We start from the raw sequence: 12,779 nt of genomic DNA on the forward strand, positions 1-12,779 counted from the left end.
TTATGGATTTGGAAATAAATTTTATACAAGAAAAATATAGCTTATGTTTATAATATTATTAATATTATTATTATTTACTTAATAGGGTGATACTGGTGACATCGGAGCTCCCGGACAAGATGGTGGTATTGGACCTGGTGTATGTATTACTCTACTTTTTAAGTAGTTACTACATATAGTATACTTTCATTTGAGAATGGAGATAAACTATTATTAAATTCACATTTATTAAGCAAAAAGTTTATATTCAGTCTATTAATTTTCATTATTGCATTTTTACAGTATTATATTATTAATTAATATTTTATTATCCAACAGGGTCCTAAAGGAGATAATGGCGGAAAGGGCGAACCAGGACCCCCAGGTGTCCCTGGAACACCAGGTGAACGAGGACCTCAGGGACCACAAGGGCCGAAAGGACATTCAGTAAGTTGGTTTTATATACAATAATGTATTAAATTAATATTATTAATACTATTGTTATATTTATTATAATTTAACAGTCAAAGTAAAATGCAATAAAGATTCATTTCACATATTCATATGTTCACAGAAAATGTATTTATTTCTATTTTACAGGGTCCAATTGGCTTCCAAGGAGAAGCAGGAGATCCAGGTACTCCAGGTATACCTGTAAGTACATTTATAGAATGTTAGTTTTTTGAGATTTTGTACAATAGTAAGTCTAGTGATGTGTATATATGCCCTTGTACTGCATATACACCATATTCATTTATTTGTTAAATATTTAAAAAATATTCCCTACTATTGTATTATGAATAAGAAAATATTGATATCCAACCAAAACCTTTCTATTAAGACCATCAACCTCTGAATAAATTTCAGGGGAGGGACGGCATTTTCTCCCCTAAATTAATATATTTTATCGTCATTGATTTATGCTACTACCATTTTGTTGTGTATATGTAATTACAATGGTTTTTATATGCACTTTAAAATATTATAAGTGTTGTGATTTTTAACTAGTGTTTATTGTGTTTTTCAGGGACAAGATGGAGGTCCAGGAGAACCAGGTGACCGGGGTCCACCTGGACAACTTGTGAGTTAAACTTATTTGTTGCTATGTACATTTTAATTTGATAAACTGAGATACTATTTTAATTTATGTACAGCGCATTGAGAGCTTGCTTATATGCACTATATAAGAATGAACTATTATTATCTATAAATTACACTAAAAAAGAAAGATTAAATGAGGTTACTAACACTATGTAACTACAAATTAATCATAACAAAAAGGTATAGATACATATTATTCCATAGGTCTATGTCAAATTTGTTTAATTGACTGATTAAAAAATTGTGCTAAACCAAAATATCAAACTCAATACTTTGAAACTTTTAACCAAATGTTGTAGCGTTCATAAATTCAAGATTGTTTTCTTTTATCATCATAGGGCCGAAGAGGACTGCAAGGAGACATTGGTGCACCAGGCCCAAGGGGTAGAGCTGTAAGTATTCTGGTTTTTAAAATATTTTTATTTTGATAACCCCACTCAGTCCACCCACTACATTCTACAAATTTTCTTGAATGAAAAAAAAAATGAGGCATTTGAAATATAGAGTCTACAACGTGTCCGAAAATGATTTTTGTCACAAATAATGTATATATATATAATGAATATTGTGCCCTCTGGCTGAGAATTTATGAATAAAAGAGATAAAACCTTACATAATTCCTTCAAATTTTGATGATCTAGCCTACATTTTAAGTGCCAGGTATAATCCCACCCTGCTGGATTCGAATTTAAGGAGGATAGGCATATATTAGCATCAGGATCCTAATGATATCATTTTCTGTTTCATTATAACATATAGGGTACACCTGGTAAAGATGGCGTTATTGGACAGAAAGGAGAAAAGGGAGAGTTCGGCGACAAAGGAGCAAGTGGACCACAAGGAGATCCAGGCGCAGCTGGACCAATTGTAAGTAAAAGGAGACATAACCTATGATAAACGCAGTACATAACCTATGGTAAACGCAATACATAACAAAAGATAACTTGCAGTACATAACAAATGATAACCGCAGTACATAACAAATGATAAACGCAATACATAACCTATGATAAACGCAATACATATCCTATGATAAACACTTTACATAACCTATGATAAACACAATACATAACCTATGGTAAACGCAATACATAATCTATGATAAACGCAATACATAACCTATGATGAATGCAGTACATAACAAATGATAAACGCAATACATAACCTATGATAAATGCAATACATAACCTATGATAAACACAATACATAACCTATGGTAGACGCAATACATAACCTATGATAAACACAATACATAACCTATGATAAACACAATACATAACCTATGATAAACGCAATACATAACCTATGATGAACGCAATACATAACCTATGATAAACGTAATACATAACCTATGATAAACGCAATACATAACCTATGATAAACGCAATACATAACCTATGATAAACGCAATACATAACCTATGATAAACGCAATACATAACCTATGGTAAACGTAACACATAACCTATGATAAACGTAATACATAACCTATGATAAACGTAATACATAACCTATGATAAACGTAATACATAGGCCTAACCTAATTGCATTACATAACCTAGAATCAATGTATCGTACATGATATATGATAAACACAATACATAAAGATATACATAATTATTATTGCATTTGGTAATTCCTAATTACCCATGTAAATGTTAATGTAGATCCTGTTTTTTACTTTAAAGATCTACCATAAAATATCTCGAAAATATATGCACCTATATCCATTTTCACTGAATGTTATTTTTCTTTTAGGGTGCACCAGGCCCACAGGGTTCAACAGGTCCTAGAGGTCTGACTGGTGAAGAGGTAATAAATAATAATAATAAGCCCTTTTCTCTAGCAAATGCCTGTATAAATACCTACATCTACACTGGCATACATCTATTCAGATAGGACTGGCAATATAACTTCTAAATTCTGATTATGGATGGATTAATACAGTACATTTATTTGTACTAATAGTAGTACCAGAGTATCATGGAATGAATTATTATGTTTTAGATGAAGATTAATTATGAATCAAAAAGTTTGTAATTGAGTGTATTGATTGTTTTCAGGGAGAAGCTGGAGACCAGGGACCACCAGGGACAACAGGACCAGCAGGCCCAGAAGTAAGTATCTAACAATACATTTACGAATTTCCTAATTTAGACAATTTAGCAATGTTCTTAACTGTAAAATGTAAAATAAAATTTCAGAAAGTTAAGATATGTGTTAAAATTAGCAGTTAAAGTAAACAAGAAAAGCAATGTTGTGATAGATAACTCAACTGGCCACAAGAGCAAATGGCAGATTGTATTAGAATATTATTCATTTATGTCTTATAATTTTTTTAATATTTTTTTTTTACTTTAACTTTAGGGCCAAATCGGTGAACGTGGTGTGCCCGGTGTTGCAGGAGAAATTGGACCTAAGGTACAGTACTCTATGGATTTTTTATCTGTATTTGCAGTTGTTTGCAGATATAAATGAATTTAATACCATAATCGTTATTAAGAATCAAATCATAGTTATAATTTGCCTTCACTTAAAGTAAAAATACAGTATATTACAAATGTCAATTCTAATGACTACAGAATGTATTAAGAAGACTATTATTTCAAAAGAAGCACATAAAAAGATGCATAAAAGATAACAAACACAGGCGTCCATTTATAGCTTCAAAATTATAATTTACATATAAAAATAATCGTCACTAAATATATCATCATTATCACGTTTTAAAAAATCTGTTATTTCGACATTAATGAAACGCATTTTATTATATGAATAGGGTCACGTTGGGTTGATGGGATTGAATGGACCTGACGGTCCAGGCGGTGAGAAAGGAGATAAGGGTGACGTAGGTGAAAGAGGACCCATTGGTCCAGATGGAGAACAGGTAAAGTATCAAAATAATTCAATATTGAAATTATGTAGTATAAATTCATCACTTCACCTTAAGAAGTAAGAATAAATAACCAAAAATAATATAAACTATGTTCAATAGAACATAAGCCCAGTCATATGGATTTTGAGACCTTTGACACACAGGGTTACCAGTCATACTGACCAAAGTCGGATGAAATTTGTGTTATTGTCTGCAACACCATTTTAAAATGTTGCCAGAAAGAAGGAAGACAGAAAGAACCAAAAACTGAACCCAGTCAGCTTCAGCTGACTGGGTAATAATTTTCAATTTGCATACTGTACTTACAGTGAAGAGTATAACTTATAATGGTATCTTTTTTTTCTTTAGGGACCAGAAGGACCACGTGGACCTATGGGACCATCGGGATCATCAGGTTTACCAGTAAGTACATATAATTGTTGTATTTTGGTATTTTAAAGTTGTAAATATGTCTGTTATATGACATAAAATAGAAACACTTGCATACACATTATAACGCTGAAACATGTAAAGAGTTGATACAGTAGTTCTTTGTCCAAAGGAAAATGTGTGTACAATAGCAAATTAGTTGAAGCATCATCATTGCTAGCCATTTTCAGACCACTGCAGGGTGAAGGCCTCTTCGAGTTGACTCAATAACTGTGCTGTTCTCATCCATCTTACAACTGTTCTTTGGTGCCTGACACTGTTTCTTGGTATCCATTCAGTGACAGCTTTTGTCCATCTGTCTGCCATTCTAGTTGACCTGCCCAAAGACTATTTCTTTGATTTTTTAACTTTATAACCTTTTCTGGCTTAGGATCCAAAGATTACTGTAGTTTTTTTTTCGCGTATGGAAATTCCAAGCATTCATCTTTTCATATTATGTTGAGCAGCACGCAGTTTCTGTTTCAATCACTCAACAGTTATTTACTTGATTAAAAAGCCTGAACATTTTTTCCAGTTATTACAAGAAAGGGGAAAGTTTAAACTTTTTCTTACATTTAAGGAAGTCAGATAAATAATAAATTATTGTGTTCTTTTTTAGGGTACAGAAGGACGATTGGGACCAAAGGGAGATAAGGGAGATTCCGGTTTAAAGGGAGACATTGGTCCAGCTGTAAGTATTTGACTATTCTAACTAATGGAGTTAAGACAGGGACCCACAAACCATAGTCAAACAACTGGCACAGGTTCAAGGCTATCCTCGGCCATATCTCTTTCTATTCTCGAATGACAACTGTACAACATGAATATTGTTGCGCATATCATCTACACCTGATAATAATGTTCTATTCTTCTAAAGTCATAAAAATATTTCCATACCATCATAAATCATTATTTCTATATTATAATTTTAACTTTTCTTTCTTACAGGGACCTCCAGGACCACCAGTAAGTAGTAAAAATACATATAAGTACATATTGAGAACACTATGAAATTATGGTTATAATACTGACAATAAAAGACTGTAATAATTGTTGCAATGGCAATAATGATGTTAGGGGCAAGTACAATTATAGCATTATTGACGATTGTGATGTTGATCTTATCACATATTTGATGTCCAACTTTTTTGTAAGAAGAAAAAAAGCGTCCTTAGCGGAAACTACCAACATTTTGCGTTGCTTTTCCTAATAAGGGGTCATGTTAAAATGATTTTACTGCAGTAACTACATTTTTTACTGCAATAATGTATGCTTTTAGTTCCAATATAGACGGTTATGAAGCAGTCAATACTGTAAGTTTTAATACCACAAAAAAGCTTGCTAAATAACTTCACAAACATGTTAAAGACTGAACAAAGTATAGTTACTGTAGTAATTGCAGTAGAATGATTTTGACATTGTCCCAAATAAAATATAATTGCAACTGTAAAATAAACCTTTGTAATCATATGAATAATAATAATAATAATTTAAATATCAAAATTAAACATTTTCTTGTTTTCCTCAGGGTTCTGGCACATCAATGGATGTAAGTACAGTTAATCACTATTGTTTTATAATACATAATTCAACAAAGTCTTTTAATTAAATTTTGCAATTTGGTTTTCCATGGGAAAAAAAATATAATAGAAGATGCACATTTTGAGAACTGCGCAGATCTATATGAATAAAAAAACAATATCAGGTTGACTTGACTCTGAATATTTTACACCTCATTTACCTGGGTGGTTCAGCAACCAGAGTAACAATTTACATGGTTTACACCGGCCTACATTTACATACATGCTTCTCGAGTACGACCGGAGTTACAAAATTTCAGATCAACTCTACACTTTTGCTGGCAGTGTAAAATAAAAAAAAAAAAAAAAAAAAGGGGGTATTTTAATGCATATTGTTTCTCGAATGAACGAGTAAATAATTATCCTTAATTACTTAAGTTTATTATATACTGTCTGGTAAAACAATAAACAAACAAGCAATCCTTTAAATCACTGGACGAGGAACAATATTGTGTGAACTACTAAGAAAAAATGTTCATTATAAAATGTATTTATACAGAGTTTACATGAGCTTATATTATTATATTTAAATTTTTACATTTATTCATTCAGAGTTTACAAGATCTTATCGATCGAGGAATCGTATCAACTGGACCAAATTTCCACCAGTTTAACGGCGGCGCAGGAGGTGCCGGAGGTGGTGTATCAGGAAGCGTCTACCGAGGAAGCACCTACGGAGGAAGTGGAGGAAGTGCCTACGGTGGTAGTGTTGGTATTGGCAATGCAGATGGCGGTGCAGATGGCGGTGGTAATGCTGGAAATTCCGCAGATGAAGGCAAACCCACTCCAACACCAAAATCAATATTGGACTCGATGTTAAAGACCATTGCAACAACAAAAGCATTCCAAGCCGCTAGTAGTGGTAGTGATGGTAGTGTTTATAGTAGTTCATCACTTCCATCTGCATCGTTTACCGGAAGCGTGAAGCGACGTAGACGAAGAGATGTCAATGGTTTTAATGAAACAAACGAAGCAGTCTCAGAAGGAGATGACAGTGAATACTTCTCTGAATCAGACTTTGAGATGCTGCCACCTATTTACAGGCAGGCACTTGAGCAGATGTTCGGGTCATTGGAAGAGCTTCAGAGAGAACTGGAGAGGTTGAAGCAACCAGTTGGATCAAGAGACAATCCTGCACGAACATGTAAAGATCTTCACATGTGTCATCCTGATTTTGAAGATGGTATGTTTTTTTAATATAATTATTACCTGCTTTGAAATAAACTGGTCCCTAATTATAGAACAACAATTTTTATATACCGTAATAAATAATTATGAATACTGTGATACTATTTTTATTTCTAGGCTATTACTGGATCGATCCCAATCAAGGAGTTGCTAGGGATGCTATTTATGTTTTCTGTAATTTCACCGCTGGTGGTGAAACCTGTGTTGATCCTGATCCAGACACAGGAGAGGTAGGTTTTTTACTAAATCATGTGACTGCACACCTATACGAGAACACAACATAGTACATGATCATTTACAACACACCTGAGTGTATAATTGCTATTCGATTGGTTAATGTATTTTTCCACACTGTGCCATTTACTGAAACATTGCCATGCCTACGCCACAAATAGTTTACACCTTGCGTAAACACTACAACCCGCATCATTAGTTAATACCAGATCATGTGGTATGCATGGAGCAAATTATGAAAACCCTAGTTGTAAACTACATGTCATTTCAATTACATGCACTGCCATGGCGCATACATTGCGCACAGTTCACAAATTTGGAAAGCCTGCACCAATTTTCAATATCTTCAAAATGTTTGCACATAATTTCCCACACCACGCAACTTTCTGTAAGTTGCCACGCATTATCCCTGCATTGCCACGCATTAAAATTCATACAATATCTAAATTTTATATTCTTCATACTGACAAAGTCATTCATACAAATCTACTTTGCAATAATTAATTTATGTAACTTTAATTCTGTGAACATATTAATATTGAATTTTCTCCTCAGTTCTCTAAAAGTTGGAATGACAGAATCTAAAATATGTTTCGTTTTCTGTTTTTCTCTTTGTATTTCTCTCACAGCTTCCCGTTGGATTCCATGATGTTGATTCGGTATACATTGATAATTTTATTTATTCGATGTTTAACTGATTTATTCTCAGATTCTCTCTCAACTCTTTTCTATTGTAAATGATGCCATAGTTTGCAAACTGAAATTTCAATTATTTTACAATCGTTCTTTCGACGAATCAGATTAGATTTATATTATCTCTCTATTACCATAAGAGTTGAACCAATGAGACAACATTTTTAAAGCTGCTTTTGCTACAGCTGGTCAACTCTTCTGGCATTCATGGACACACTGAACCAATCACATTTTAGATTGGTCAAAGCATTGTGTTGAATTGATCACTGATCAATTACAATGTTTGTAAACTATGGCATTCTACTGTGATTTTGTGACCCAAGGGAGTTTTTGAATGAAATTCGCCTTGGTGTATTTTCAAATAACATTTTCTTAAAACCATTTTTAACTTGTGTGGTGTTTTTTTTTTACAATTTATAGCAATAAAGTCTACTATATTGTATATATGGAGACTTTTTTTATTGTGTTTAATTATTATTTAAACCCATAAATGCATGGTTTGTAAGTATTGTATAGTTTCAAAATGACCAGAAAAAAAAAAGTGATAATTATGGCAAAACTAATAGCTTTGCCATAAGTGTTTAATTATTTTTCCTGTTACGTGATGTATGTTATGTGACACGCCATATGTGCCAAAATTAATAGTTTTCTTTTTATAAATATATAGCCTAATTGCTGTCCAGAACCTAGACTACAAAAGTAATAGTATAAGCTATAAAAACAATTAAATTAAAGTGACTATTTCTGGTCATTTTAAAGCGCATTAATAGGCCAAATGTCTGTATGGATTATTTATTTGTGTATTTTTTTATTTCTGTAGGCTAAACCTCGTGCTTATAAAAATGCTAAACCAGGCCAATTTTTCAGTGAATTCCGTCAAGGATATCCAGTAAGTAATCCATCCATAACAATTATGTTAGGTTTTATGCAGTAAGTGTAAAGAGCCTGCTTCATTTACACTGACATTATGGGGTTGTAGTGCAAAGGGTGATGTATCTGTATTCAGATCCCTGATTTTTTGTGGGTAGCATTCAGCATTTATGTTCTTTCATTAAAGAATCTTTCTTCCCGTTATTTTTAAGATTACATATGGTAGAGTTGGACAAGTACAGCTAACATTCTTGAGGTTATTGAGTACGCGAGCAACGCAAAACTTTACGTACGAGTGCAGTAAGAGTGTTGCATGGTATGATGCGGATGAAGAAAGCTATAGCAATGCTGTGCGTCTTCTAGGCGCCAATGAAGAAGAGTTTGGCTATGAGTTAGATTACCAGCCTACAATTTTAAAAGACGAATGTATGGTAAGTATTATTTTAATGACTCGTGATATTTTAGGCCTAGAACATTGATGGTGTTTGAGCTCTCAACCACGACCACATTATGATCTCACATGGGCTACTGGCAGATAGCAGCCATTCAAACTTAACATTCAGTGGCATGATGACATGATACTGTACAAGCATCAGCGGCCTAAATGTGGATTAAAATGCTTAAGTCTGTGCTTGATAAGGTTTGTTTTGAGTTAGACACAATACAATGGCATAAGCGCTCCACAACTTATTTGACCAATCATCTTCTGGCTTACAAGCTATAGAGCTTCATTGTCTCTTTAGAAGCACAGATGTTTTTCGTCAAACAAATAAATGAAATGAAATATTATGAAATGTCATGTGATTCACATCAATTACTATATACTTGTTTAAAATATTTTTTATCCAATTTCAGAATAAACCCAAGAATGGTGAAACAGTATTTGAAATAACAACATCAAAACTACATCAGTTGCCTATTGTTGACTTTGCCGCCATGGACTTTGGAAAAAACAGCAAACAATTTGGATTTAAAGCTGGACCAGTATGTTTTGCAGTTTAGTTTATTGAACAATATACATGTTTTATTTCATCAAGGTGCTATTTGTTGTATTGTTTAATTGATAATTAACTTTTTTAAATGATTATCATGACCCGAGTTTTAATCCAATGTAAAGTCCAATATTTTGTAGTAACCACAGTATATTTTGCCGAGCTTATTTCAAATTTACTGCTCAAGAATTGTATAATAGTGTACTTGAATTTAATAAGATACTTAAGGTCCGGTAAGAACTGAATAGCGCCCTCAATGTTCAATGTGTGCTGCAAGCTAACAAGCCGATTATCTTTAGTACTATATCCAATTAAAGTTGCTATTTTTGATAAAGTAAATTTTCATAATAATATTAATATACGATTGTCAAATAGATGTTTAGCCGATGTAAGATTTCGAAAATTAAAGGTGATAGTTGCATACAGTTCTGGCGGGAAAGCTTCCAATATTTTTTGTTAAATTTTACAACACTGGACAAAATAAATTGTATTATAGTTTTTAAGGGAATGCTCTTATAGAGAATTAATCATTATTTTTTAAGTAGTTTTTAGGTAAAATAGTAGAAATGAGAGTTCCCGTAATCTGCAGTGATTATCTATACGTAGGAAATAGGTTCCTTAACCCTTTTTATTATGATATAATTTTAAATTGTAAATTCTTTAAACTAAAAAAAAAAATAAGCAAAAGTTAATAATTAGTATTCATGTAATAATCCAAGTGCTTTGTGTTTTCCTCGATTGCGGAAGTTCCAGTCACTGAAAGCATCAAAAGGTGGCAAAAGCATTAAGGTAATGATAATAATACAAAAAAAGACCTAATTGCCTTAGCGCCAATTATAAGAAAAGTTGCACCAATTTAAAAAAGATGTCACCTGCACTATGTCACCTGCACAAACAATACTGGGACCAGGCACAACATAATGACCAAATATAACAACACTGAAGTCACAAAACAGTACTACCTCACAGCGGAGCAGCCTTATCTTCCTATCCTGCTGATGAAGATGTTTTAATAATTAAAGAGGGAATGGCACGAAAAGACCGACGCATCACGCTGTTTGTTTCTAAGGCGTTGTCACTCTTAACTGTCTTGCTACGGACAATGCCTACAAGGACATATTTTTAAAACTTTTAATAAACAAAAATAATTATCATTAATTTGTGAAAACTGTGAATATTATCATATTTCATAATGCTGCATTTGCAAAAGAATTACATAAATTACCAATCTATTGTACACAATATTTTCATTCTTACAATAAATATTTCCCCAACTAAAATGTAAATTGTAGCTTTGATGTAGTTTCATTACTTGCAATGTTTAGTAGATAATAGCACACTAAGGGATACTGTATTAAAGCACATTGTAATTGAATTCTGAAAAGTCTATATTATTTTTATATAAAAAAAAAATCCCTGTACTATAGTTCAGGTTTTTTTTTTATTAAGAATGGGAGATTTTCTGATCCTTATTTATATTTATGTTACTCTGTTATCCTGTCACTTGATTTAACCTGTCACTCTGTTTAACCTGTTACTCTGTTATCCTGTCACTCGGTTTATCCTACTACTCTGGCATCTAGTTATCCTGTCACTCTGTTTAACCTGTAACTCTGTTACCATGTCACTCGGTTTATCTTGTTACCTTGTTTCATTTTATTTTATTGTCATTGTTTTATTATCTGCTTTGATAGTAATTAAGGTCTTTTTACATTTATTTTTGTTGGTGTTTTCCTTTGAGCACGGTCTTACTGAAAAACAACTTTCAGTTGAGTTAAGTATCCGTGAATAAATAAAGCTTATTATTATTATTATTATTACTCTGTTATGTTACTCTGTTTTCTTTCAATCGGTTTATTCTGTTACTCCTTTATTAAGTAACTCTGTTTATCCTGTCACTCGGTTTTTTCCTGGTACTCTATTATTATATGTAATTCTGTTAACAAGAGTAACAGGATAAACCGAGTGACAGGATAAGTTAACTATGTTTTCATGTGAGTCGGTTTAACATTTTACTCTTGTTATTAAGTTAACTCTGTTAACATGTGCCTTGGTTTATCATTTTACTTTATTATTATTTTCGTCTGTTATCCTGTAACTTGGTTTATCTTGTTACTCGGTTTATACTGTTACTCTATTAATATGTAAGCCTGTTATCCTTTCACTCGGTTTTTATCCCGATACTCTGTTATTAGGTTACTCTATTAACCTCTCACTCGGTTTATCCTGTTACTCTGTTATTAGGTTACTCTGTTAACCTCTCACTCGGTTTATCCCCTTACTCTGTTATTATGTAAGCCTGTTATCCTCTCACTCGGTTTTTATCCCGATACTCTGTTATTAGGTTACTATGTTAACCTCTCGGTTTATCCCCTTACTCTGTTATTATGTAAACCTGTTATCCAACCTCTCACTCGGTTTATCCTGTTACTCTGTTATTAAGTAATTCTGTTATCCTGTGACTTGGTTTAGTATTTCTATTATCCTGTCATCTGTTATTAAGTAACTCTGTTATCCTGTGAGTCGGTTTATCATTTTACTCTGTCACTCGGTTTATCCTACTCTTTTATTAGGTTACTCTGTTAACCAGTCATTCGGTATACGCTGTTATCCTGTCACTCGGTTTATCCTGTTACTCTGCTATATGTAACTATGTTATCTTGTCACTCGGTTTATCCTACTACTCTATTATTAAGTTACTCAGTTATTATGTAAATCTGTTATCTGGTCACTCGCTTTACCCGATTACTCTGGTATTATGTTGATGTTACCCTGTCACTCGGTTTATCCTATTACTGTTACTCTATTACTCTTTCATTTCATGTTTGTGTAACAGCTA

The 12,779-nt window shown here is 32.7% G+C and overlaps 1 protein-coding gene across 2 annotated transcripts in view; it reads left to right on the forward strand.

Moving 5' to 3' along the window:
* LOC144838563 (uncharacterized) overlaps positions 1-10,042 on the forward strand; it is a 60,730-nt gene extending 50,688 nt beyond the window's left edge. The window contains exons 44-63 of one of the 2 annotated variants that reach the window (XM_078693973.1): positions 86-139; positions 319-426; positions 580-633; positions 1,007-1,060; positions 1,419-1,472; positions 1,840-1,947; positions 2,838-2,891; positions 3,143-3,196; positions 3,447-3,500; positions 3,859-3,966; positions 4,324-4,377; positions 5,003-5,074; positions 5,332-5,349; positions 5,912-5,932; positions 6,516-7,146; positions 7,269-7,381; positions 8,015-8,044; positions 8,899-8,967; positions 9,161-9,379; positions 9,804-10,042. In XM_078693973.1, the coding sequence (XP_078550099.1) occupies positions 86-139; positions 319-426; positions 580-633; positions 1,007-1,060; positions 1,419-1,472; positions 1,840-1,947; positions 2,838-2,891; positions 3,143-3,196; positions 3,447-3,500; positions 3,859-3,966; positions 4,324-4,377; positions 5,003-5,074; positions 5,332-5,349; positions 5,912-5,932; positions 6,516-7,146; positions 7,269-7,381; positions 8,015-8,044; positions 8,899-8,967; positions 9,161-9,379; positions 9,804-9,950 (2,076 nt within the window). In that variant the 3' untranslated portion in view covers positions 9,951-10,042. The remainder of the gene's footprint in view (positions 1-85; positions 140-318; positions 427-579; positions 634-1,006; positions 1,061-1,418; positions 1,473-1,839; positions 1,948-2,837; positions 2,892-3,142; positions 3,197-3,446; positions 3,501-3,858; positions 3,967-4,323; positions 4,378-5,002; positions 5,075-5,331; positions 5,350-5,911; positions 5,933-6,515; positions 7,147-7,268; positions 7,382-8,014; positions 8,045-8,898; positions 8,968-9,160; positions 9,380-9,803) is intronic. The other variant, XM_078693974.1, reaches the window with a different exon arrangement.
* The last annotated feature ends 2,737 nt before the right edge of the window (positions 10,043-12,779 follow it).

The sequence above is a fragment of the Antedon bifida genome, chromosome 3 (assembly GCF_963402885.1).
Source record: "Antedon bifida chromosome 3, ecAntBifi1.1, whole genome shotgun sequence".
In the NCBI taxonomy this organism is placed as follows: domain Eukaryota; kingdom Metazoa; phylum Echinodermata; class Crinoidea; order Comatulida; family Antedonidae; genus Antedon; species Antedon bifida.